The 27706-nt window shown below is 32.9% G+C and overlaps 2 protein-coding genes across 5 annotated transcripts in view; one reads left to right on the forward strand and one right to left on the reverse strand.

Moving 5' to 3' along the window:
* The window catches only part of LOC100177806 (lethal(2) giant larvae protein homolog 1), a 22931-nt gene extending 4966 nt beyond the window's left edge, over nucleotides 1–17965 (forward strand). The window contains exons 1-23 of one of the 3 annotated variants that reach the window (XM_018811325.1): nucleotides 529–701; nucleotides 947–1093; nucleotides 1543–1705; nucleotides 2365–2485; nucleotides 2897–2948; nucleotides 3452–3606; nucleotides 4952–5169; nucleotides 6248–6340; nucleotides 6732–6860; nucleotides 7069–7173; nucleotides 7790–7934; nucleotides 8480–8607; nucleotides 8946–9140; nucleotides 10342–10510; nucleotides 11094–11210; nucleotides 11636–11807; nucleotides 12291–12460; nucleotides 12870–12986; nucleotides 13594–13760; nucleotides 14696–14849; nucleotides 15445–15541; nucleotides 16501–16559; nucleotides 16805–17965. In XM_018811325.1, coding sequence (XP_018666870.1) covers nucleotides 544–701; nucleotides 947–1093; nucleotides 1543–1705; nucleotides 2365–2485; nucleotides 2897–2948; nucleotides 3452–3606; nucleotides 4952–5169; nucleotides 6248–6340; nucleotides 6732–6860; nucleotides 7069–7173; nucleotides 7790–7934; nucleotides 8480–8607; nucleotides 8946–9140; nucleotides 10342–10510; nucleotides 11094–11210; nucleotides 11636–11807; nucleotides 12291–12460; nucleotides 12870–12986; nucleotides 13594–13760; nucleotides 14696–14849; nucleotides 15445–15541; nucleotides 16501–16540 — 3012 coding nt within the window. In that variant the 5' untranslated portion in view covers nucleotides 529–543 and the 3' untranslated portion in view covers nucleotides 16541–16559; nucleotides 16805–17965. Of the gene's footprint in view, nucleotides 1–528; nucleotides 702–946; nucleotides 1094–1542; nucleotides 1706–2364; nucleotides 2486–2896; nucleotides 2949–3451; nucleotides 3607–4951; nucleotides 5170–6247; nucleotides 6341–6731; nucleotides 6861–7068; nucleotides 7174–7789; nucleotides 7935–8479; nucleotides 8608–8945; nucleotides 9141–10341; nucleotides 10511–11093; nucleotides 11211–11635; nucleotides 11808–12290; nucleotides 12461–12869; nucleotides 12987–13593; nucleotides 13761–14695; nucleotides 14850–15444; nucleotides 15542–16500; nucleotides 16560–16804 lie in introns of those variants that run through there. The other 2 variants (XM_018811324.2, XR_003395781.1) reach the window with 2 other exon arrangements.
* Nucleotides 17966–18418: 453 nt separating this feature from the next.
* Nucleotides 18419–27706, reverse strand: part of LOC100180254 (ankyrin repeat and KH domain-containing protein mask-like) — a 14235-nt gene continuing 4947 nt past the window's right edge. Inside the window, exons 1-20 of one of the 2 annotated variants that reach the window (XM_018811382.2) lie at nucleotides 27287–27403; nucleotides 26863–26980; nucleotides 26456–26640; nucleotides 25506–25658; nucleotides 25101–25215; nucleotides 24500–24622; nucleotides 23825–24049; nucleotides 23632–23710; nucleotides 23247–23384; nucleotides 23000–23111; nucleotides 22160–22778; nucleotides 21699–21828; nucleotides 21407–21492; nucleotides 20863–21092; nucleotides 20514–20583; nucleotides 20354–20452; nucleotides 19862–20010; nucleotides 19588–19710; nucleotides 19299–19398; nucleotides 18419–19087 (exon numbers count right to left, since the gene is read on the reverse strand). In XM_018811382.2, coding sequence (XP_018666927.1) covers nucleotides 18917–19087; nucleotides 19299–19398; nucleotides 19588–19710; nucleotides 19862–20010; nucleotides 20354–20452; nucleotides 20514–20583; nucleotides 20863–21092; nucleotides 21407–21492; nucleotides 21699–21828; nucleotides 22160–22778; nucleotides 23000–23111; nucleotides 23247–23384; nucleotides 23632–23710; nucleotides 23825–24049; nucleotides 24500–24622; nucleotides 25101–25215; nucleotides 25506–25658; nucleotides 26456–26640; nucleotides 26863–26980; nucleotides 27287–27354 — 3093 coding nt within the window. In that variant the 5' untranslated portion in view covers nucleotides 27355–27403 and the 3' untranslated portion in view covers nucleotides 18419–18916. Of the gene's footprint in view, nucleotides 19088–19298; nucleotides 19399–19587; nucleotides 19711–19861; nucleotides 20011–20353; nucleotides 20453–20513; nucleotides 20584–20862; nucleotides 21093–21406; nucleotides 21493–21698; nucleotides 21829–22159; nucleotides 22779–22999; nucleotides 23112–23246; nucleotides 23385–23631; nucleotides 23711–23824; nucleotides 24050–24499; nucleotides 24623–25100; nucleotides 25216–25505; nucleotides 25659–26455; nucleotides 26641–26862; nucleotides 26981–27286; nucleotides 27404–27706 lie in introns of those variants that run through there. The other variant, XM_018811381.2, reaches the window with a different exon arrangement.

The raw sequence follows: 27706 nt of genomic DNA on the forward strand, positions 1-27706 counted from the left end.
AGAATTAATTAAATAAGCACAAAGGCATATCTAGAGTCGGTGTAACAATTTTACTATTGTATCGTCATATCAGATATTACATGCATTGTTGCACATGCTAGAAGTCAATGTATTATTCATACGGAAATCTGCTTCTATAATTAGGCTGGTGTATTTCATATAATGGTAATTAATAATTTACAGAATATGTATGTGATCAAAGGTTAAGTAATTTCGTATTTTTATTAGAAATATAAGCATTAGTCCGATTTTAAGTATAATACCTAACTGGTTATGAATTTAAATTGTTTATTTTGACATTTCTGAGTGCTTTAATTTTCACCCGGCTTATACTTTTTACTTCATGTGCAAAGTGCTTGACGAACATTGTATAAAACGAAGAATCCACACAGTGTTTCTGCAAAACAAATTTTGTGGTGACATTTTTGTTATGGCTCATTTAGCAGCCTTATCTATAGATAAGTCATCTACATATGACAAATCTAGAGAAGAGCATAACACAATAAAGAATTCTTTCCCATAAAAACATATGAAGTATGATTTATGAACATATATCCTGAAATCTCAATACAGGGTCGCATAGTAAGCATCCTGGATGACAACACAATGCGAATGTGGGAGTTAACCAACATCAAAGATGATCCTCTGGGATCACAAGTTCTAACAGAAGTAGGGGCATCAGAACTTGCTGGAAGGCCAAGGTATTCTAATATGAATCAACCTTTATATAAAAAATTGAAATGTTTTAAAATGAAAAAATCACATATGTTTGTGTTAGTTTGGCATACTTTTAATATATTTTCTTTATTACCGCTTTTACCTTAGTAGTGAAATAGATCTGTTAATTGATTAACAGAGACAAATATTTTACAATCTTTAAATCAGAACTAATTCCTACATTAAATCCCATTTGGGGTACAACTAAGAATTAAACCTTTTTTCCCAGCATGAACCAAATCACTGTAGTGTCCATTCGCTCAAGCAACGATGTGATGTGGGTGGGAACTGAGGGAGGTGGAATTTATTCATTAACTCTACCTGATTTTAACCCTAGAGAGGGAGGGACCATCCACCAGGACCAAGTTATGCAAAGGTGTGTAGCTGTAGGGTGTAGGGTGTAGCTACTCTACATTGTAATTACAATAACATATAGTAGGGTGGGGGAAGAATGGAAGATGGACACTTTGACAAACAAAACTTTTTTTAACTTTTGTTTTTCAGACACCCATTTAATGATAATCAGAAAAAAATGATGTGCTAAAGTGTCCTGTCTTTCCCCACTCTTCTATATGTGAATAAATTTGAAGTTCTTGTTTATAGGGTTTAGTAGAGCACTAGAGTGTATTTGTATTGAAAGTTTTAAATAGTCATGAAATCATCTTTATGCTATTTAATCTATAGTTCTATTCCTGGAAATTGGGATGTAGACTATATTTGGCCCGTTATACCACTTGCTAACTGCTAACTAAAGATTATACATCCTAAAAAAATTTACCCATGCCCACACACACACTTGAACAAAAACATCCCTTTTTTCTGCAGTATTCCTGACCACTATAAAACAGGCAAAGCACTTGGCCCTGTCGAAGCAATACAAGAACATCCAAACAACCCATCTCTTATTCTGATCGGATACAGTCGTGGTTTAGTTGTTCTGTGGAATGACTCAACACAGAGCGTGGATAAATATTATTTGAATGATAAGGTGAGCTACTGTGGTAAAAAAATACACTGTGTTAGTATTTCTTATCAATGTATTAGATTTGTTTTCACTTTGTGTGTAGTAGAGTAGATGGAAAATGCTGTTATTACTAGTTAGCCAAGATTTGTGAATATTTAATGTTAATTGTTAGCATGACATTCTAAATTACATGCTTAAGCTGTTGAGGTTTCCACATCCATATTATAACATCCTGTTATAGAGTAACTCAGTTCAAAGGATTTATTATTATGGGTAAAAAAATATATAAGTCTATTTTGCCAGTGTTAAATAATTTTTGTATGACCAGTATAAATTGTGATGATTCTATTTTTATTATGTTTTAATTTTCTCATTTATTGGTACTGTTAAATGGTGATAATATATATAGTAAGGTGGGGGAAGATGGGACACCTTTTCATTTTCTTTCCTTGCCTGTTTTGGTGGTAAACAAAGAACATTAAAAGAGTTATAAAACCATATCCACATAACTCCTATAAACTTTGTTAATTGTTTAAACCACAATCAGCATATTCGGATATGATGTGCTAAAGGTGTTCTGTCTTCCCCCACACTATTGTATTATATCAAACAAAAAAAGTGGTAACCACAAAAAAAGTTATAGGTTGAGTTACATAATATAATATTGCATACATTTTCAACAGGCACTTGAATCCCTGTCATGGCACTCCAACTGCCAGGAGTTTATATCTGCCCACAATGATGGTTATTTATGTACGTGGAGGTTAGAATCTTCATCGCAACATACATCCTACACACCATACGGTATTTCAATTGTATTAGCGTGTCATATCTGTTAAAGTATTATTTTCAAAGCAAAAGTCTCCAATTAAAAATCTGCTGCATGTTTGTGGAAAATATAAGAATAATATTGTTATATATTACTCTTTAATAGCACCCATTGCATTTCTATTGATTTTCAGATCAATATCCTTATATATAGCCTCATTATAAATGCTAGGGCCTGCTTAAGCACTTACCCTTGTTTAAAGATAAATTGGAACATTAAAATACACTCTAAGTGTCAACTTTATAGTATTTTCTTTATTATTTAATCAATAGCTTTCAAACTACTACTTATAATGAGCATACCTTTAGTTTAGAACCTCGTTATTTATGATACTGAGTAAAAATATTTTGCTGCAAAACCTTTATATATATCTTGTCCATCTATAGGTCCTTTTCCATGCAAAGCCATAACAAAAATCTTATGGAAGTCATCTAGAAAGTAAGTATATACATTTAATTTATATTTATCTTAACACAAGAATTTTTGAAGCAATAATTAATCAGAGTTTAAATAAAAGAATGTAACCGTATCACATTTCATTATTTACTTAAAACGTTTCGGGCTGTACATTTTAAATTTAACTTTGCATTTTTTTTATGAAGTATTTAATTAGTTTTTATATCTATCTTAATAAAATATTTTATATATATATATATTTATCTTAATAAAAATTAAATTTAAATTGCAAAAGTCCTAAATTAGCCCTAAAGGTTTTGCAATACTTTTTATTAAAAAAACATAAAACAAGTATAAATTTGTTTTTTACATATTATATTAAACTATATATAATAATTAAATTTATAAATTGTATAATAAAAAAACACTATATAATAAAAAAAACTAGTTGTTTTGCTATATTATATTAAACTATAATGATTACATTCATAAATTACATATTATTTGATTTCACACAATTATTTCAATGTTATTTTCTCCGCTAGCGATCCATACACAGTATTCAGTGGGGGCATGCCACGTGCAAATTATGGTGACAGACATTGTGTTACTGTAATGAATGGATCCAAACATGTCACTTTTGACTTCACATCTCGCGTTATTGACTTCTTCGTCATTTCTAAGAATCAAGTCAATGCTGGTGAGTGGGTTGATGGTTTTTATATATTATATATATATATATATTGGACAAAAAATTACAACGACTAGTTGTTCAGTTAAGGAGATCATTTCTGATTATACTAAGCTAGATCAATCATAATGTAAAAGGCATGTATTTGTTCTCATTACACCTTCAACTTTGCCCACCAATAAATTTAAGTTTGTCTCTGTTACATGTTTTATGAACTGGATTTTTCTAATTAATTGTTGGATAATTTGCTTAGTTTTTTAAGTTTGTTAAATGCAGTTGCAATATTGTAAGGCTATTAGTTTTGATGCTACAGCTTTATGATGGCAAAGACACGAATCAAATATAATTTCCCCGCCACTGTTGTAATTTAAACTATATATCTCCTGTTAGAAGCTGTTGTGTCACTGTGAGTGTGTTTTGCTTGGGTTAAGTGTTAGTCTACTGGTATTATACTGATATAGTATAGTAGGTTGAGATCAGGTGTTTTTTCATCTTGTTTGGTAGTAAGAAAACAAAGAATATTTACTGAATTATAAAACCATATTCCCGGACTTAAAAAGTTTGTATAAATTCTTTAAAAAAAACATGATTTGGAAATATGAGATATTTTCTGCTAATGGTAGCCATCTTACCCCACAGTCATATATATTAAATGCAATATAATAAAATAGTTCATTTATTTTAAAGTAATAGTAAGCAAATGCTGGCCTTACATGTAATTGACCAACCCCTGTTATAAACTATATATCCTTATTGGTTTACTTGTCATTGTGTGCTTAAGCTTGGTAGCCTATTAACATAATATTGTAAAGTTGTATTACATGTTTCTTATGTGAGCATCCTCTTAATTACACAAAATAGAATCCATGTTATAAAACTAAAGTTGTAGAACTGTTAACTTTTATGTTATACCTTTACAATGTATATACTTGTAATTATAAAGTGTTGTTTATTTTTTGTCATATTTTTAAATATTAAAAGAGCATAGTGGTTAGCTCGCCTGTTTGTAGCTCAGAGGGTATGGTGAGGCTTGATGTTGCTATTACTGTAGGTGTATAAGTTCTTGAATAAGACACTTAACAACATACCCTGGTGATGTCTCTCTTTTAGAATAATAATAAAATTTCAGAACTTCTCTTTCAGACTGATAATAAAATTTTCCAAGATCTCTTTCACACTAATATTAAAAATCTAGAAAATCTCTTTTAGGTTAATTACAAAATTCCAAAACTTCTCTTTGACACCAATATTAAAGTTTCCAAAAGATCTCTTTCATACTAAAATAAAAATAAATTCCACAAAATTTTAGTTAGACCAATAATAAAACCTCCTAATTTCCACTCCCTTTTTTTAGAGTGGGAAGAGCCAGAGTTCCTCATTGTCCTCGCTGAAGAAGAGTTGATCGCGATTGATCTTACTCAAGAAGGATGGCCGACCCTCACACCTCCCTATCTCGCCTCTCCTCACGCATCAGCCATCACTTGCTCCTGCTATGTGGAGGAGGTGGATGAGAAGATTTGGGAGAAGATCTGCGATGTAGCGAATGAAGGAAAGACGAATAAATCGACTTCAGTGAGTCAGCATGTGATAAATAACTTGTTCACTGCATAGGCACCAAACTTTTTGGAATGCAGGGGAAGTAGAGATAGTTAGATGCGCATTCTTAATCTTATGAAACAAATCTAACATATTGCGTCCTAATGTTTACTAATTGGCGCAGTGCAGCAAATTTCTGTGTATCTGCCACCCCAGGTTTGTTGATTATGCCTAAACATCCTATATTACTAACTCACTACACGATTTACCGTGTTGTAGGCCTTTTTAGAATGTGGGGGAGGCAGGGATAGTTAGACTTAGACATGCATTCTTTTAAAACACATTTGATGCCAATTTTCACAGCTTAAAGAAGTGCAAATAACTTCAGGGTAGTCCCTTTAAGTGTCTACCCTGCCAATTTAGGTTTTGTTTCACTATGTGAATCGCTTAACATAAAATCTTTAATTTAAATCTAATACTGATGTGTATTTTTAATTTTAGGTAAGTTATTATAGTTAACAAAAAACCTGGGATGGCAGGTTTAACCAGTAAATAGCACAACCAATAAGTCAATATTGTTTCATATGAAAGTATCCCTGCCTCCCCTGTATTTTAAAAAGTTTGGTGCCTAATATAGTTGGCCTGTTGTATTTTTGTGTTAACTCTTAAGCAATATGGTTATTCACTATGTTATGTGGTAGCAGTATTAAGTGGACGTGGCATAGTAACACTCTGTTATGGCTTTAAATTTTGTTGAGCTAAGTGGTGCTTAAGTATGTTTGTGGTCCAATATTTCAAGTACTTTCTATTACAGACACCTGCGACCGCTAAGTATATGTTAAACTGTAGATGGAAATAGATTGATAAAATCATAAACTAAAATTTTTTAACTTAGAATTACGCCAATACATTTAAATCATATTTGAAATAAAAAACATTATTTTATTCTTTTTCAAAATTATTGCAAAACAGAACTCTTCCATGCTTTTCCTATAACCAATAGCCAAATTAATTATATTGCTAAAACAGAATTATTTTATGCCTTTCTTATAAGCAATAGCCAAACTAAATATATACACCATCTGTGTAGTGTGAACTGTATGTTATTATCCAGGCATGGCCAATAGTGGGCGGGAAAAATCTGTCAGCGAAGCGTGTTCTTTCTCACAACTTATTGATGACTGGCCACGAAGATGGAAGTGTAAAGGTTGTCAATTATTAACACACCCCTCTATTTAGTGTTTAAGTCGTTATGTCACACAGAAACACATCAAACAACTTTTATTGCCATGTTATGGCTGAAGTTCATTCTTTGTAGTTTATTGCCAGCTTTTAATGGCTTGATCTAATAATGTAAAACCTGTTTTGCACATTTTAAACTTTAACTGTTTAAATCACAACACATTTTTTAACATTAGTTTTTAGAAAATATTCTTTTATAACTTTTTTTATATAACATAAAAACAGTACTATAATATATAAATATAAGCGTGTGATATTTTCACCTAAAATTCAAATTACATTAATCGATCCAAGCACATTCACTCACATGATGATTACATGTTAAATATTTGCACTAAACTTGGCTGCTTCAACAGCTATGGGATATATCAAGCACTTCCATGTTTCCTCTGATTAAAATTCAAACCTCTACTGTGTTTGTGACTGATTCAGATGGAGCAAATGATGGAGATGCATTTGAAGAGCAGTTTCCTCCATTTAGAAAGGTGTGAGATCATTTTTCATATGTTTATATGTATGTTTAAACTTGTACTTTTAAATTCATGGTCCCATTTGATTTAGTTTGGTATAAATCAAACTTAATAGGTCCTTACTAAAAGATGTGTGAAAATGAAAGAATTTAATTTGTTATTCTGTTAAATTTGTTTATAGTTGTACACAAACAAAACAGTATTTAAAAACTGTTTTCACTAGGTTGGTGAATTTGATCCGTACAGTGATGATCCAAGGTTAGCTATTCGTAAAGTAGCCATGTGCCCTAACACTGGTACATTGGTGGCTGGTGGAACCGCTGGCCAGGTAAGATACTAAACCAATCAATATTTTAACACGTCCCCCTCCTTATTACTTGTACACATTAACCCGTACCCCTATAAAACATCCTGTATGTGGAAATGTAAATATTTGCCAACATTGTGTTTTTATTACACAATTTTCAGAAGTGTTTTGGGCTGACTGTTTTATGTAAACGTTTTTTTTGGCTTTTTTAACTGGTTTTGGTTTTATTTTCACTGAAATGAGTGACATATAAATTATGACAAAAGGTCGAATCATTAAATGTTAAAAGAATACTTAATGGACTTGCAACCTAGTGTTTAATAATGTATGTATTGTATGCAACCTTCAGATGCGTCATGTCTAGAGATTCCTATTCAACTGACACTATAAGTTTTATTAACGAAAAAAATAAGAAACTTTTTTGAGAATTTTTTACGATATTTTTTTAATATGCCAGCACTAGCCTAAATCACAGGTACCATGACATGCCTACTGCGGTATCCCCCCTCTTTATATTTTTTTATTATAGTTCAGCAAAAAAATTTTTTTAATCACATGTTACTTATTACCTACGCAGCAAAAAAAAATAATTTTTTTTTAATTAAACATTCATTTTTTTTGACTCTCTTTCCCCCAGGTGGTTGTCTTCATCCTTTCCTCCGAGAGCATTGAAAGTTTCATCACAAGCAGCGTGATTGATTTGTTGGAGGGTAGGATGGATTTTACATGGAAGGGCCATGATAAGCTGGACACAAAGGATGATCATATATTAATGAAGCCGGGTATGTATGTCGCTTATCTTATATTTATGATCTTGAGTGAGATTAAAGGCTTTGTAGAGTGCTGGGGTTTTGGTGTAACTTGGATTTAAACAGTCATGTTAAAAAACAATTAGTGCAAAGTAATAGAAAATTTAAGTTAGTAAGATTATCATGCAATTATTCTACATTAGTTTAAGAACACCATCCAAAAGTGTGGTGGTTTGGTAATTGGTTACTTTCAGGTTATTTGCTTAAAATAATGTCGAATATTTGTATGTGAATCTTTCTAGTAGTAGAACCTATAAGACTTAACAACATGTGGGCATAAAATTTCTGTCGAGTAAATTTTTGTGAAAAGCTAAAATAATCAAAGGTTTATTGCACATTTACTTTAAGTAGCTTTTACAAATACAAGCTTATTTATAAATAATATAAAAAAAATTAATAAAATGTATACAATTTCACCACAGCTGGGTATTCAAGCCTAAAAGTCTATACGTAATTGTAACAATAATTCTGACTGCCAAATGATATAACAGTAAAAGCTAATATTCATTACTTTCCAGGTTACCAAGTAAACAACATAATACAATGTCAACCACCTGCCAGTTTAACCTCCATCAATATAAACGCTAACTGGGGTCTGGTTGGCATAGGAACAGGTCATGGCTTTGCTCTCTTTGATTATTTGCAGGTATTTTAATGTTATATAATTATTGTTCTGTGTATAGATATACATTTATTAATTGCTTAATTTTGGACAGCGGGGGGTATATGATATTTAGATTTGTTTTTCGTTTCAGTTATTAGATTTGGTCAAAATGTAACAGTTTTGTGTTGTTTTTTATATAAAGTTATAAATTTTTATTTTTTATTAAATTCTGCCGTTGCTTGCAGAACAAAAACAAATGTTTTTTTTGTGAAATCAATTCAAGTTTTGCTTGTTTTTTTTAACCCATAATTTTTCTAGCATTTTCTAAAATTGATCTAAAAAAAATTGAAACAGTTTTTTATCTCTTCACTTGTGATCAGAACAAAACAGTTTTGTGCCGATGCACGTTGGAGGCAGGAGATCAGTCTGCCATGGAAGGAAACTTTTCTAGGATCAAATCCTTCAAGATGTCCCTGAGACAATCCATGAGGAGAATCCGAGGGAGCATCGGAGGCGGGGGATCGAGGAGGAGACGAGGATCACGCAGGAGATACAAGAGGGATAATATGTCACAGGTGGGAGGGGTTTGTCTTGATATATATGGATATAGGTGTAGAGGTGTCTTATGGGACACCATGTGTGTAGGGCAGGACTGTAAAAGTTGTAAATCCGGACGGTGATTGTTTAATTTTATTGAAAATCCAGACTTATTATGTTTTAACGTGCGTCTGTCACCCAAGCTACCAAATCTTGTTATAAAGCGTATTACTAACCATCACCACAGTCTAGTGCGGGCGCCTGTGCTATAGAAACAGTTGTTAAAGCTGCAATATGATGTTTTATGTTCGTCGCATGTTTGTAATTATCAGCTAACGAATTCGCTTGAGTAACAAACATTGCCGTGCTGCAATTTGGTCATTTTGCGCTTAATTGTAACGTCTTATTGCAACATAACTATTAACTATGACGTTTCATTACGTAACAATCGGGAGAAATGTGCCCACTGCCCAACGAACCACGAGATCAAAACATTGTGTATGAGTGTCACATTTTTACGCTCTGCGCCGGCATGGGAATTAAAGGAATACGCATGCGGTAGCATACAAATCAACACATAACATGCGTAGCAATCGTTGTTAATTTATTCTCGTGAAAAATGACGTAGTGAAACTCTGGTCCTCATGCGGTGCCAACAAACAATGTTTTTTGGCTTCTGTCCAAGCTCGGCCGGGAAGATACTTTGTAATAATATAGTCAAAATGAGTATAGTGGGGGTTAGAAAAATGCATTTTTTTAAATATTTGCACGTACCGTTCTGTCATTTTAGCCACCGATGCGGTTAAAATAGAGCGCACGTTCATGTCGTCAATAATTACTGAACTAAGAAACCAAAGAGTATATTGTTGGCCGAACGTAAGAAAGTTAATTTTAATATAAATAGGATTTATTTCTATTGAAAAAATCGGGACGTTTTTTCGACGATCCGGACGGTGACATTATCACCGAAAAAGGGGTATTTTTACAATCCTGGTGTAGGGGATTGTCATTGAATTTTGAATGGAGAATGAGATATTCAACATAACATTGTATCATTATGTATTTGATAAAATAATCCTCTTTTGCTGTGAATGTCACAGATGTTATCTGGTTTTAATTTTAAAAGTCTCCAAAATTGTAAAGTGACTTTTGAGGCATAAAAAAAATGTTTTTAAATAATAACTTTTCTATTCTTAATCTATTGTATAAATCTTTGCATCAAAAACTTTCATTTCTCAGAAACTTCAAGAAGCGAACAAAGCTCTTGTTGACGAGGAAGAAACAGCATCAGCTAGTGGTTGGTCGCCAGCAACAACGGGGCAACGAAGAGTGGAAGCAAGATCATCAGATGACGGGATGACGGGGATGGTTAGATGTACTTACTTTGCCACAACGTTCGTTCGTGACAGTGAGTACATTTGTGATGCATTATGTTAAGGGGAAATTTTATTTGGTTGCAATGACTTGTATGGTAGTTAGTTTGTATTAAATTGTGTGTATTTAGGGGTATATTTTCTGTTTGTTTTAACTTTACAGTTGGTAATACATCTCTTGCTTTTTTATTTTTTTGTGCAATTTTTTATATTACCTTTTATTTATAGTTTAGTAGTTGTATAGGTGGTATTAACTTGTATGTTTTTGGGGCATTTTTTTGTGTTTATTTTAACTTTGGTAATAAATGTTTTGTTTTAAAAGATACTGAAATAGCATTTTTAAATTACTGTTGCGAGTGTCTTATTTTTCGTTTTGGACTGTTTTAAAAAACCCTAAAAAACTTTTTTTCAATACTTAGTATATTGCGCTAGTAACGGGAAATTTTTTGCCGGTATGGCAAAAATACCTCCAATATTCCACCTTTAAAAAGTGTTCTTGCTTTGGGATAAAGGAAAATCTCTCCATAATAAACAATATATCTCTATGCTAATATGCTCCATATGTTAATAAGTAGCTTTACCACAAGCAAAGTCCAATTCACTTTCAACCAACAACAGGTATCAGTGCCACGCCAACATTCTGGGCAGGAACAAACTCTGGCGCTATATACGTGTTTGCGTTACATGTACCCGACTACAGTCATAGACAAGACCATGAAGTGACTTCAGTCGTTGGTAATTTAACTATGAAACATATTTTTTAAAGTTAATCTGGACACCTTTAGCACATAATCTAAAAATCCTGATCGTGTTTTAAACATTTTACAACGGTATATGGGAGTTTTTTAGAGGATACTTTTTATATTTCCCTGAGTGTTCTTTGTTTACTACCAAATGAGTCGACACAATAGAATGAAAAAGTTTCTCATCTTCCCCCCACCCTACTATATATGATAAGATGTTTCTATCACTTCAAAAGAATGTCTGTTTATTGTAAAATTAAGTTTTAAATTTGTTTACCACTATGTCAGAAATACACTACGTTTTATACCAGATGAGCTCGTAAAGACTACTTACATTATGCCTGGTAGCAGAATTTACAGAACAATTTAAAAAAAAAAAAAAACACACACACAATAATAACCATACTACCCACCCAGGCAAACACATACAACTCTTGCACCGAGCACCAGTGGTTGATATTACAGTGCTCGATAACCTGGGTATCCCAGTACCCACCAGTGATGCCAAACATGATGCCAAACCAAATAATGGTAATGCTGTGGGCAGATCTTCACCGCCTGCATCGCAACACCATTCCCTAGTTATCTGGTCAGTGAACTTTGATAGTCAATATATTTTTTAAAAAATTCTATTTACTACTTTAAAGATATATAAAAAAAACAAACTTTTTTTAGACACTAGTTTTTGCCAATAATCAAAGTTTAGTCATACTTTTATTTTGTGTTTTTTTGTTTGTTAAGATTTTAAAGTTAAAATTAAAACTCTAACAATTTAAAGTATATGAGCCAAATTAGATTATCTGTTGTTAAAATGTTACATTGCCGTTTTACTTGATTAAAAAGTCCAATGCCTCCTTTTGGTCAAGTTTTTCTAACAAAAAAAATTAAACTTTCGTTTTTTGGCAATTAAATACAGTAAGGATCTTGTGCTAGGAAAACAAAACAGACAAAAATTCAACCAGTTGTTTTAATTGGCACTGCTGTACTACAAACAACAATTATCTGAATTTTGAATTTGTTCAACTTGATTTTTCCTTAATTTAAAAACACATCTTCTTCCTCCAACATCCAGCTCCGAGGAGCAAGTCAAGGTCTTCACTCTTCCAAAGATCTCGGCGAAGAGGAAGTTCAAGCTCACAGCCGTGGATGGATCCCTGATGAGGAAAATCTCGTACGCTAAGTTTGTTTCATCCAAAAATCCAGATTATCATGAATATGCACTCGTATCACTCACTAATATAGGTTGGTGTTAAATTATCTCTATCAATTGTAGAATTTATTTCCAAAAGTTATAATTTCTGTTTTTGTATTGAATTCATATTATAATTTTATGTAATAATTTATTATATAAAATGATATAGTGTTTCCTGATGAAGTCTTGTTAGATAGCAAACAAAATGCTATTTTTTACTATACCAGATAAGCCATAAAAATATTATAAAAGATAAACTTTTACCACTCAGAATTGATTTCAACTTCTAATAGACTCAGTATATAAAATTTCGCAACAAGTGATTCTGCTTAAACAGCCCAAAATCCAAAGTCCCCAACAAGGACCTCACCCACATTAAGTAGAATAAAAACAGCCCAATTTTAAAAAACATAAAAACACCTACACACACAGACTGAGCTAATGGTTTAACCCACCCAGGTGAAATGCACATCCTTGGCCAACTACCAATGTTACGACCACAGGAAACATACTCGTGCATATCAAGGGATGATCCTAATGGAATAGCTTCGTGTTTGCTTACTGGAAGCGGCCAGGGTGAGTGGGCGAATATAAAGATTGATTTTTAACAGTTTAGATACAAATACTACATTCCATTTCCATATGACTGTAATAAATTCCAGGAGTTGTTTTGGTGTCATTTTCATGTGTTCCAGGTTACATAGAATAACTGTACTACTTTGATACCCTTTTTGCATGATAAAAAGTTAACGCAAATAGCGGTTCCGCATTAACTCGTCATATGATAACTCGCTAACCGCGTTTTTTTTGCATGGGCATTGGTTTATGCACTTATCAACATTGAGTTGCGAGTAAGTATGCGACTACTTATGCGCATAAAAGTGACCATGCGAAAAGGGTATTAGACAGACACTTTGTGCAGATTTGGTGTAACTCATCAATTACAACAGTTCGATATTACAATACAATAATGTTTCTATAACAACCCAGCACACACTTCCTCCAGAGTTGTTTAAGTTTCATTTATGTTTCAGGTTAAAGACCAATCACTGTACTACTTTTAATATAACAGACACTCAAACTTGTTTAACTCTACAATTACAGCAGTTCAATATTACAATACAATAATGTTTGTAATCTAATACATCTCAGCATACATTATGCCAACCCCTATAACCACCAGGTATTTACCTTATCTCGCCTTCCGAGTACGAGCGATTTTCTCTATCCACTGTTGGCAGCATAGAGCCAATGTGTCGTGTCATTCGCAACAACATGGCCAACCACTCGACGGAGCAAGAGGTCAATGAAACAAAGGTTGAAGTCGTGGTGGAGGAAATAACCAACACGGTTTGTGTGTTTTAAGTTTTTAATAAATGTAATTTATATATTTTCCTATGGCAACGACAGTCGTTATAGCACGAATATTCTGTTTTATAAACTTTGTGCTTGTTTACAAGTTACCATGTGTATGACTTTTGATTTTCATTAATTGTTGACTGAATAAGTGTTTTATAGTTATCCTCACACAGCAGGCCAACCGCAATCGTTATAACACGGGTCGTTCGTTTCACGAACTTCGTGCCATCTTGCGAGTTACCATGTGTAACTTGGTGTATTTTCGGGATTTTTTTTTGTATACTTTTTTATGACTGACAATTCATACAACCCATAAGTGACAACCCAGTGTTTGAGCAATCGCAGTTGAGTGTCTTTTTGAATTAAAAACACGCCAACAATGGTAGCAACATTGAGCCTTGAACTCTTAAGCTATTGGTTGGACGGCGTCGGGCTAACCAATTTACCATGGCGACCCTTATCTGCAGCTGAAGTATCCTCTCCATGGTTAAGCACCTTGGATTATTTCTTCCGGATTTATTGTGTTTTGCGTTTAATTGATTGGAATTTAAACAAGATTGTTGTTGATTTGTATTCAAGGAAAATTTAAACTTGGAAACAGAGTGTTTGTTTTTGTTTCTGTTACTAAGTTTGGACTTGAATTCAAATTTATTAAAATACCTTTGAATTTAAACTGTTAGAAAATACTGTTTGTTGAGTAAGATATTTACATGTTTATATACTGCAGAGCTAAAATATTTGTTTCTGATCAGTAGGCTGTATTGCTGCATATCACATTCATCTAAAATATTACAAAATCATAACACAACATACAAAAATCCTCAAATTGTCAGTGTAGTGGATTGCACTTAAAATTGCAATTCGCACAAGAAATTTTCCACTTTTATCCGATCTTCTTCATCTTTTATCCCAACTGTCATTTACAGAGTCTTGAGAAGATGAAGACTCCTCCTCGGAAGCGGGAGGGAGCTGCCGTCGTGGCAACCAAACCATCTTCCCCAAAGACTCCCCTTCTCGGAGACAGTGATGAGTACGATGATGAGGAGGAAGATGACACTCGTCATGTTGAAAGACACGAAAGTGAGTTTTAGATAAAAATCGCAGGAGGATAAATTTAAATGCTTGTAATCAGTGGCGCACCCAGAAAAAAGATTTAAAAAAAACATTTTTTAAATTTTTTTTTGAAGATGAGTTGCAACCCTTGAAACTCCCCCACTGGCTGCGTCACTGCCTGTAACGGTTATGGTAGCAACTTTTTAAGTTAATTGGCTGTTTCGAATATAAACCAGATAACTGGTGTCTTAACGAAGGTTTTGGTTCGAAAATTTGCGAACTGCATGGTGTTTATATATCTTTAAAATTGATAGAAAAAGCATGTTAAATATAATTATGGAAAGGAAATTAATTTTTCGGCTGTTTTTTCATGTTTAGTATAATTTTACGAATTTAAAATCAATGCAAAACACACAGCACTCATAATACACAACACAACTATACAACACACAGCATGCGCTATACAGTAATTGTTAACATTTTGGTTGATATTTGTGTGGCTGAGTAGCATTGACCAAGCTTGGCTAACCTACGTATCATCTGCTTTAATCGTGCCTCGCATGACCTTTTCTCGCTCTGCACTAACATGACCTTTGCTTGACCTTTGACCTGGTGACCCAAGGTGTCTTGGAAGAGGCGGAGAGAACGCTTGCAGAAGTGAGCGAGGAGATGGGAGACGTTGATGAAACAGACGAGATCAACGTACAGGATCTTCTCGGGTGAGAATCACTTGTTAAGTGCAATCCACTGCACTGACATATTTGAAAAGGCATTAATTCAAAAAAAATGCGATAATTTAACGTAGAAACATAAGTTATTTCTATCAGGGTCAGGCCTAATGTATATTTAAATATCTGTTCCAGTAAATTTATTTTTATATAGCGATGTTCAATTTCTTTCAGATGGGTTTTATCGAAGTAAAATTAGATAAAACCTTAATTTACTGGAAAAGTTTTTTAAATTAATAATTAGGTCCATATTGGGGTACAATTTACAAATATTATAAGAAATATTATAGCTAATACTGGATACTGTAGCTATTTCTTTACTTAGTTATGCAGTCTTTTAATGTTCATGTCTATAATCCATTATTTAGCAAGTTTATTTATTTTTATTCTGTTAGTCTTTTGTTGTTGTATTAGTTTTTCTCTTTACACTGCACTGTAGATATTTTCATATTTATTAAGTTTAATTTTCCGTTTCATTTCGTACAGATAATAGTCATTTAAATGCCTTGAAGTGTGTTTCCTAATTTGTTTCCTAATCTTGTATTAAGACCTTTTGATTTGCATGACTGACCTAAAACTACTAACAAATTATCCACCTACTGCCTTCTGCACGATTTACTTGTTCATTTGAACCGGTTTATTCTGGTCTAAACCGGTTTCTCATACTACACGACTGTTTGCATGCAGAAATGTTGTTATGCTTCTAAAAATGGAAGGAAAAACTAAAATTTTGATACAGACAAAAGACAGTTGCACGCTGAAACCATTTATTTAACTCTATCATAGCCTGCATTAAAAATTCAAAAATTTTCACAATTTTTTTAGTAACTCTATCAAACTAAGACTTGGAAAAAAATATTTTAGACCTGTTTTTTTTTTCTTTAAAATTCGAAAATATTAACTCTTTTAAATTAAAAAATACATTTGTTTAATTTGTTTTGGTCACACAGGACGGTAGCAGAAGCAGAAAAAGTTTTGAACGCTGCTTGAATTTCAAATAAACCCGATGGTAAGCACAAATCAACACCCAAAATGTAAAAATGCGTTGACATACCTGTTCTTCACATATATATATATAATATGAGGTTAATATACAAGCTCCTACTGAGTCCTTTGTTGAACTATATACACATTTCATGATGTTTAAAAAATGTATTTTTTGACTGTAGGAAGTGTAGATTAACCACTCTAGTAATTAAAATTATAAAACCTGAAACAAATCACATTTTTGGTTAAAATCGTATTTTTTTCCAGACCTAATGAACTGCAGCAAGTGATTGGCAAGCGCCAGGATGTTGACACGTGTAAATATCAAAGCTTTTACAAAGTCCGCGAAACTGCGATTAGATAAATTTTAATGTTTTTTGAAGGCTGTTGTATTCTGTAGTAAAACGGTGGTAGACCCCAATCTTTTACACCTTTATTGAAAAGGTTGTGGTACAGTTTAGTTTTCATGTACGGCATAGTTTTATGTGTAATAACTTTGTAATTTTCCCTTTTTTAATGCAATTGAGCGTGGGTGCGTGTTGTAAAATCATGTAAAAATGGCCACCACCCCAGTAAGCCAACATGCCCTGGTGCTTTTTAGCTAAAGTAGAAGACTGGAACTCTCATATTTTAACTTTCCAGAGCTGTGTGCCTGTCCCTTCATCTGCACATTCTTTGTACCAAACTAGGATCATTTTAGTCAAAACTTTTTTCGGTTTTAGTGTTCTTAATCCTTTTAATTAATCTTGTTTATCTGCTAATATCTAATTTGTGACAAGTGTTTAGAATTTTACTCTTTTTTTATGTAACATCGCTTATGTAAGTTCTTAACGGTGCACGCTACTAATTATAAGTTTTGAACTAGAAGAAAACTAAGCTAGCACGCTGTCGTCTTTCGTACCAAAATTTTTAGCATTTACTTTCACAATCTATGCTTATTTATTTCAGGTACGATTCCCGAATGGTAATTTTCATTTTAAACCATCATTTGTTAATTAAAAATCTTTTCAGTCCTACACAATTTCTGTAATCAATTTGTTTGTTCATCTTGCGTCATGTTTCAGTTGCCACAATATTTTTACACCTGGTTAAATCGTGTCCAGAAATTTTATGATTTTTTAAATTTTGGTCTAATTTCAACTGCTTGGTGAGCTTATAGTAATTATATAAGAATGTATTTACAATGCATTGCGGTTTAACTTTTAAAAACCCTTTAATTCCAACTCATAACATTCAAAGTAACTCATATTTTTGTGAAAATGAATCATATGCGCTTACATTGAGGTTTTGTTAATTACAAATTGAATGTGTCGAACCTCAATTGACCTTTTTCTAGTTGTATTTAGTGCTTTTGCTCTAACATTGTGCTTGTAAATTCGTGTTGGTGATGCTTTCTTTTGGTATTAAATAAATTAACATGTGTATTAATTGTGCCTTGTGGTTAATGAAAGCTGGGAGCTGGTGTCTTTGACCATTAGGCATTTAAAATCATCAGATTTAACATTTTCACATTTTTTTTATTTTAGTAACTTTTAAATAAAATCAGGTAAAAAAAAGAGACCAGTTATGCAACAGTGATATATTTTGAAAAAACACCTAAAGGTTTTTTGAGTATGCGAATTCTCAGCAACACCAAAAGCAGTGCGAGGATAAATAAATGTCTTTCATAATTCTATGTTAGACGTGAAATATCTGTCGCAACATTATTTCTCGACCACAAACATTTAATGTTCGCTGTAAACATCGTTTGTGTGTCCAAACATTTATGTCTGTTACGATTATTTGTCATGTCAGTTCCTGGCTTTTTATGTCAGACCAAAACTCTATATGCATATTAATAAAAGCTCTCTATTTCTGTAAAGAAAATAAAAAACAAACATATAAAATCATTTGAATATTAGTTTAATTACAGTAAGTAGTATGACAGTGGATGTACTATATATATATAATCGGTGACTATTTTCAACGCTTAGACATGAAATAAAAATTCAGAAAATTTTTTCATTATGCAGCAATTGAAAGGAAAAACTCACAACCAATTCTTAATTGAATTTCTAAGTAAATGAGAAACGCACAGGAGCAATACATGGGAACTAAGGGAATCAAAAGCTTAAAATTAAAAGAATCCTGCAATGCAATACATTTTGAACTGAGGAAAAATGTTGGAAACTAACATACTCGATTATTATGATTTACAATTTGCAGTGAACAGCCTACATACTGCCATGATGGATGAAACTACACAACACACACAGTAGCAACACTAGATTTAAAACATGAGAGATGATAATATGAACTTACAATGACCTTGAATTAAATATTGAAACGTTGAAAACTTAGTTAAAACTTGTTAAATTGTTGAAAAAAAATTTGTTGAGTTTATGTTGAATCTGAAGAGCTTGAAGATGTTGAACTCCTCGTCTCATCCCGAATGCTATCAAGAAAACTGGTCTTCCTTTTCAACATCTTAGCTCTTTGATTTTCATAAATCTTCTTTTTTTCTTCCAGATCAATACTTACTCTCCTTGCTACTACCTCATCTGGTTTTTCCTGTCAAAGAAATCAATGTGAACAAAAAGCATCCTTTAAAAAGTTACACATTTGGTAACTGGTTATAAGGTATATAAAACAGAACATACTGTCTGTCTTTGCTCTGCCACACAAGGATAAATAAAGTTACATTCAATTTTATTATAGGAGTTTATTTTCCTTAGCATTGTTTATTATTGGAGTTAACTGAATGAAAGTAAAAGTCTAAAACCTTTTCATCTTCATGAGCCGATGAAACTTCCTCATCTGATGAAGAAGAATCACCCGATGATGAGGAAGAAGATGATGATGCAACATGTGAGGAACCCATGCTGTTACGAAAAGAAATTCAGTAATAATAATTTTTTTATTTTGGTTGAAGTTTTTATTTTTCGTTAAAAAAATCAGTGGTGCCACATCATAGGATAGAAGGATCCAATATTGGTCTAGGGTCGCCTGGTCTCACTGATATAAAGCAGAATAGAAAGGACAAGCTAAACTGCTCTAAAGTTTATTCCTACCTGCTTTTACTTGACTGCAGAAGAGACATTGATGAATCCTGATTCTTTAGTTCCGTCATACAAGTTCGTAAAAATCTCGCCACTTCCTTGTGCTTGTATTGCTTAGCAAGGTCCAATGACGTACTGCAAGCATGTTATAAAGTCTATGACACCGAACACATTAAAGAGTATGTAAGAGTGCAATAATGAGAAATTGCATTTTTGAATAACTTTTAAAAAAAATAGTATTTTTAAGTAACCTCAAACAAAGAAAATGTAGTTTTGAGTAACTTACCGGTGAAAATTGTCTTTCGCTTTTAAGTTTGCACCATTTGCCACCAACCACTTTGTGACTTCTATGTGGTTACTCATGCATGATAAATGTAAAGGTGATTGCCCGTCTATATTGATGGGATCTAGTGTACCACCCATGGCGTGTAACACCTGAAATAGATTCAATTTACTTCTTGTAACGGGCACTACAACACTGTAATAACTGTTGTACCAAGGATACTTGTGTAATAAAGTGAGTCATCAACGCAACAATAAATTTGTATTCGCTGGTTAACCAGAGGATACCAGGTTCAAATGCTTGATGCTGCCACCATTATGGCATGAGTGTTGAGACAACAGAGATAAATTGTATGAAATATTACACCTGTGTCATAACTTGCCTTGCAAGAATACACATGCTACACTGCTCATCATGCAATAATGCATAAGCAACATACGCTCTTTCAATTAATCACAACTGTGTTTTTCAAGTTGATCTTTTCATAAAACTTACCATGAGGCATTTAATGTGGCCATGCATGGCTGCCATGTGCATTGCTGTGTAACCTGTTGGTGTCTCTGCTTCAAGATTTGCACCCGTTGCAGTTAACCACTGGAAGTTGTGGAAAAGGTTAATATTGTGACAAAGTTCATAAACCAGATGTATTTGCTACCTGTAGAATGTCAATTTTACCATAAGCAGCTGCAACATGTATCGGAGTCCAACCCTTCTCACTTTCTTTTCTGTAAAAATAAATTCAATATATTTTTATTGTTTCATATGTATTTAGAATACTTATCTTAAAAAAAACCTTATACTTTTTAAGAAATTTAACCAAAAAAAACACACAAAAAAAACAAAAAGTTTTAGTTTCACTTCAAATGTATGATATATACTCAAGTTGTTTAAAATTAAAAAAAAGGGTCGCAAAAGATTTGAAACTTGCAAAAAATAACTTACCCCATTCAAGGGTTTCAAATTTTTAATAAAAGTACAAAAAAAATTGCAAAAAATAAACTTACTCTCTTAATTCTGGTCTGAGATTAATAAGTTCAACCACACTTGCGAGACTATCCTCCTTTATTACATTATGTACATCACTCCTCACTACGGGTTGTCGTGGCGACTGGATTGATCCTTCCTCCTCGTCAAGGAGTACGTGGGATGACTCATCAATTTCACGATGACGCGGCGATTCTTCAAGCAGCTCTGGATGTGTCTCGCTGAGTTTTCGTGAAGCAGCAAGCCCTGCCTGAAATTAAAAAAAGAAAAAGTAAAACAAATTCCAAATTTTAAGAAAATTTTACAGCTAAACTTATTGGCTAGGTCTAGCTTTGGTGCAACAACCACACTTTTTATCTTTGCCAAATTTTAACAACTGTTGTTTTCCCGTTGATTTCTTTCTCTTCAAAAAACATGATATTAGTTTTCAAAGAGATGTTATACTGTATTAGGTTTCCAGGCATGCATTCATGAATAGAAATCTCATAACCAATAGAGGTGCTTTTAGGAAAATTTGCAGCTATATGTTTAAAGTACTTTGTGTAAATGAGATAAATAGCTCACATTAAATCCATCCATGAAAACTTCAGCTTTTTCTTCTGTTTCCTCTTCTATGTTTACTTGTTGTGTGCCTTCTTCATGTAGTTGGACTACAAACAAAAATTTATTGATCAACGACAGTTTTTATGTTATTGTTATAAATTATTAATCAACAACAGTTGTGGATTTTTGTTTATACCCCTCGTGCCCACTTTTAAAGTACCACATATGTAACTTTGTGGGTGAATTTTTGGGAGATTGTGAGTGGTATTTTGGAAGGTTTAACAACAAAGTAATCATAAAATTGGTATCTTACTTGAAGCTCCCTCGCTGGAGCTACTGGAGTTAGATGAGGAAGACTCAGAAGATGATCTTTTTCTCTCATCTTGTGATTGATGTTCATCCTCATCAGGTTGATCTTCAGTGAGTATCTTATGCTTGGTTGCCTGTTGAAAATTAATAAAATCAAAGTTTCAAAACTGACAAAAACAACAACAAAAATGGAAGCTTTGTAGACACAAATGGATTGAAATTAAATAACCTCATACAAAACTGTGTGTAGTGTGTTGCACATATGTTAGCCTATAGAACAGAAAACATGTGTTATTTGGCATTACACTTAACACTTATTGTTCTTACCCCCTTCATAGTTGTCTTAATGGGCAGTAATACATATAAAAATTCCAATAAGTTATTATCCCACAAAGTTACATACGAACACCCATGCTTTGGCTGTACACCACATGAGGATAAAAACATAACATCATTTAATGATACCTGAACTTCATCTTTTCCATCCACTTCACGAATGACTTCTGCTTCCGAGTACGTCACCTTAGTAAGATGGTTAGGAAAGTGAGCATCCGTGATGGGAGTGGATTCTGCTATGGAGGGAGATCTCTTCGTTCTTTGAGGAGGTCCTGTCTCCTCTTCTGAAGAACTATCCGACGAAGAAGAAGAGGAATTTATTATTAATTTTTTGAAAGAAACGAGGCTGCTAGAGCTACTTGATCTTGAGGTATGACTTTTTGTTTCTTCAATAACAGGTTTTGTATCTTTTGATTCAATGTTAATTTTTGAATCTTCACTTCTGTCAGTTAAAGTGTCCTCATCTGAGGACTGATCGGAAGAGTCTTGACTCTCCTCTACGAAGCTCTTCTCATCATCCAGCGTGCTCCGCTCGTCAGCGCTGCTATCCGCACTGTACTCCACTTTGCTCTGCACCTCCTCCGGATCAACAAATGATGGTCTTGGAGGATCTTCATCTCTTGCATCATCAGAGTGATCCACCTGCTTCTCACCACTCACGATAATCTCTGGAGGATTTTTAACGGATGTTTCAACCACTTTATCTTTTCTGCTGGAGTCAGAACTTGACTTGCTATCCTCAGAAGAGCTGAAATTAAACATATTTCATATAATGTGTTAGATATAATGTGTTAGATATAAATGTGTTATAGTGTGTTGAATATAATGTGTTAGAATACAAAAAAGCAGCCTTAAAGATACACATAATATATGTTATATAATGCGCAAGTCTTTTAAAAGTAAAACACAGTTTAAAACACAGTAAACCTTAACACTAAAATTAAATTATAATAATAAACATGTTGTCACCTGCTTGAACTCGACTTCGATTTTTTTCTGGTTAATTTTTTTCCTCTAGGTTTTTCACTTGTACTCGAACGCGCAGTTGTTGTTGAAGAATCCGTATCTGATGTTTCAGATTCTGTAAAGTTATAAATATTTCTCAGATATCCTCTTTTGTACAGTAAGGATCTGGTGCTACGAAAACGTAACAGACAAAAATCAAGTACAACCAATTTTATAATCAACAGTCATATTTTGCACCATTATATCTTACCTGATGGTTGATGGTCTATTGGAATATGTCTTAATGTCTTTTGTCTTCCAAATACCCCAGACAACCACAACCCACACGTAAATTTCCAAACTTCATCTGCTAACTTTACACTCACATAATCAACAAACCAACTGGATCCTGTCAAAACATGCAGTATCAAATGGTGTGTATTTATAAATACTTTCTTTACCTTATAAAACAGTGTGAAGAATATACACTGTTACTAAAGAAAACTAAAAAAAAATTCGAACCACAAAAAATGATTTAAATTATACTTGGTAATTCTTAAATGGTTATAAGGCCCATAAAACTTATATGTATGGCAAGTAGACACCCATTTTATTACTTTTAATTAAATATTATACAAACTGCAGCTTCAAATCACCTTTGCTCTTCTGGTTGTGTCCGATCCCAAGTTTATGAAGTTGTCCGACATTTTCGCACTCAATTTCAAAAACATCAACCTTAAAAAAATTAATAAAACATTTTTAAAAATATTAAATCATTTTTTTTAAATCCATGTTTTTAAGAAGCAGTCCATTGTAGTGTCAGAAACAATATTATTACTTTAATCTTACTTGATTTCTCCGAAAGGGTGTTTTATGTTCTCTGTTTTTTCCCTCAATTCTCTCAGTCAGATAAATTTCATCTGTGTCACCATTTTCACCATGTAGACTAAGGTATATATCTGCAGTTGTTCCTGCTCCTAACTTATCCCCTGTTTTAACAGTCACAGTGTATTTGGTCAGTTGTAAAGGCCTCCCATCATATTCATCCTGACTGGTATCCTCACTGTATGGAATCTGTGAAAAAGCTTGGTCAAATATTTTGAAACATAATTGAAACATAAGGCTATATATAACATTTTTATTTGAACTTTTTTTAGAAGCAATAAAAGGAGAAATAAATGAATTTCACCTTTTTATCCTTGCGTAGTGGGGGAACTTAGAATTATAACACAGGTCTCTTATATTATACACCTTGTGTCTGCTTACACCTTCCCATGTTTATAACTTTGTGTGTGGTTAACAATTTGGACCAACCATTAGTGAAGACTAGAATCAATTACCTTCACCAAAATGATTGCAATACTGTTTACCCCTATGTGTTAATATAGCTAAGTAAACAATTTGTATGGTTGTATGTCAATACCACACACCATAAAACGTTAAACCCCTTTAAGCATATATAAAAGTAAATATATCCAAAAAATGCAAATCATTCAATTTAAAGTGTAGCAACTGAAAACTTACATGGTGTACTGTGGTATTGTGTCGTACATTAGAAGGTCTAATATGTGATGTCTGTGTCCCGGTGTTGATGCAGAACCCACTATCGGGTGTAAGTGTTTGCCGCGGTGTTGACTCAACGATCAACTGCAAACAAAACTAAAGTTAGCAAGTAGTTAGTGTCAAGTGCTCCAATCACGTCTTAAAACATGATTTAATGGCGTCTATGTGTGTAGTTAAACATTTATAGCAGATGTAGGATATATATAATGTTGTGGGAATGGGTGTTATATGAATTGAAATATTTATGTCGATGTAGTTATTTATAACAGAACTTTCATTGCTTTTTAATATCTTACGTGTTTGTTAATGTAAAAGCTTTATTAAACATCTACAAATACATTTGCAATGCTAATTAATATCTGTTACTTCTGCAACCAGGTAGAATGTAAATAATCGTTTAGGAGCTCATCTAAAAATAATGTAATAGTCTGACAGAAGAACATGATTAAAAATAATATATACATTGGCCACATCTGAATTACCAAGCAATATGCAGCAATATAACTAACATAAATGTGTTGGTGTTTCTACAGCCATGCAGGTTTCAGTTGCATTTACTTACATGCTGATTATGTGGGTAAGCTGGGGAGTGCGGTCGGTAGTTTCCGAGCAGATGAGGATTGTTGAGAAAAAAAACGTCGTTTCCATTTTGTCTTGAACTTGGTCGCATACGATGACTAAAATAATTTTTATAAATGTAAAAATTAATAAGGTAAACTCAGAATTCTATTTTAAATACAACTTAACAAAAAAAAAAAAGAGAAAACATAGAAAAAACTAATAATATTACTTAAGTAAAAAATGCCACAGAAAAATTAAAATTTAATAAGATTGCTAAAATAAACAAATAATTCACTTCACAAAAAAATCAATTGAAAGTAAAATAAACACAAAACAGCAGCCTAATAGAGAGTGTTTAAACAGCCATTACTAAAACATCCGTTCAAAATTAAATACAAATATTAACCGTCTGGGGCCAGATGATCTTGGTCTACAGGTGTAATGATCAATATCATCACTTGTGCTTGAATATGTGGATAAAGATGAATTGGAATCTTCAATCGTGTCTTCGCTTATATCTCGATATGGTATTCGATGGCCATTCAAGTCCCAGGCATATCTAATATGAAATGGTATTTTACTAAGATGAGGTCATGCAGCAATGTGTATTTATGTAATTGGGTTAAATGTAACTTGCTTTATTCTTGCGTGCTCAGGAAAATGAGTCATTATAACCTGGGTGTTCTGTTTCACACATTCATGCCTGCTTACGCGTTACTACGTGTGTAACTTTGTGGACAATTATTTTTTCTGTGTGACTGACAGTTTAAACAACCCATTAGTGACCACTGGGTTGAACCAATTGCCGTTAGGTGTCTTGGGTTAAAGATACCTCAAACAAAGTTATGAATGGGTAAATAAATTACACTTTTTTACCTTCATGTGGCAGAACAACTCTGTTTATAACACAATTACACAAGACTTGTGTAACATGCGTTCTATTCATATACCTTGATCAATAAATATTTTATTATTTTCTATAAATAAATAGCTAACATTAGTAACCTACTAAGCCCAAAAAGCTGAAAATTGTACCATAGCACTGCCAATAACATAGTAATTTTATAGGAATCTTCAATTCTATTCTTCCTATTGTTATGTCTACATTCCTTTGTATTAATGCCTGTAATTTCCCACACTGTCTATTGTTAGTTACGCTTCATTTACAACTGTGTATCCTTTCCCATTATTATCATATTCCAAAGACTGTTTGCCATGCTGTATGTCATAAGTCATTTTATAACATAAAAAAGCAGTCTGAGTGTAAGAGTAATAGACCAAACTTAGCCCAAATCCCTGGTTCTCAAGGGGCTCACCCACAAATAATAGACTATAATGTCATAACATGAGTCATACTTTGGTCTTCTGGATCTGGATGTGGAACCAGCATTCACACGCCCCCGTGCTGTTCTAGGCCGTGGAGGTGAGTCGTATAAACCCGGAAGTGAATGTTGTTGATGTTGAAGTGCTGGGGCAGATTGTGGCCTTCTAAGTGAGGCATGACGTTGCGCAATAATGTTGTGAGCAAGAGCAACTGTTTCCTGTGAAGTAAAAACACATATCATTATTAAATGTATAGAAAACTTGGTCTAGAAAAATGTTGATGTTTACTATTCTAAGCGGTCAAGATCTTACAGTATGGCACATCAGTTGGCCTAGTAATATATACACTAATACACTAATACACTTGTATGTGTAAGTTAAGTTTAAGACTCCTTTTTTATCTATATAGTTTATCCTCATGCAACAATAGTTAAACTCACAGTTGCTACAAGTATTTGACTTGATCTATTAATGAGTCTGCTTGTTTCAGACTTTGATATCTTAGGAGAAACCGAACTCCGAAGCCTGGGTGTGGTTTGGTGCAATCTCTTCTTTAACCTAAAACATAAATTAACCTGTTTATGGATTCAAACAAAAAACAACACTTTTTTAGAAAGAAATATTTTTGATCTAAAGTACATTGTTGGGAAGTACATACCTGTATAATGTATTCAAACACACAAAAAAAAACACTTTTTTAGAGGGAAATGATACTGACATGACCTTAAATTTTATGAAGATTTTCAAACAAAAACACCTACATTTTTTGACCTGTTGGTTTGGGACACATGCTTAAACCTTTCATTTTCAATGACCAACTTTTTGAATGCCTGCGTTACAGTAGACATACCATGTTAAATTTACCTTTGCTTGGTTTCATTTTCTAATATCCGTAATGCTTCCATCTGTGCTGAGTATAATTCCATATTCATGTGTTGCTCACTAAATACATCTGGTCGGTTCTATAACGCCAATAAATCAAGTTTTATTTTCATTCAAATAACTTTTACTACTTTAAGCAATTTTATGATATGAAATAAAGTGATAACTTTTATTACCAAACTAAATTCATAAAAAAATGTTTTGTAAAATTTATATACGAATGAAAGAATGACCTTAAAACTAGTTTAAATAAATATTTCACATAAGTTATATAGGTAATTATATATGTGTCTATGTAGTGTGTATATAATTTTTTTAATTTCCATATCAAACAATATTAAAAGACCACATGAATATTGCCAAATATTTGACAATGAAATTCACTGCTTTTAAAAAAAGGTT

This window comes from Ciona intestinalis, chromosome 3 (genome assembly GCF_000224145.3).
Source record: "Ciona intestinalis chromosome 3, KH, whole genome shotgun sequence".
NCBI classification, from domain to species: domain Eukaryota; kingdom Metazoa; phylum Chordata; class Ascidiacea; order Phlebobranchia; family Cionidae; genus Ciona; species Ciona intestinalis.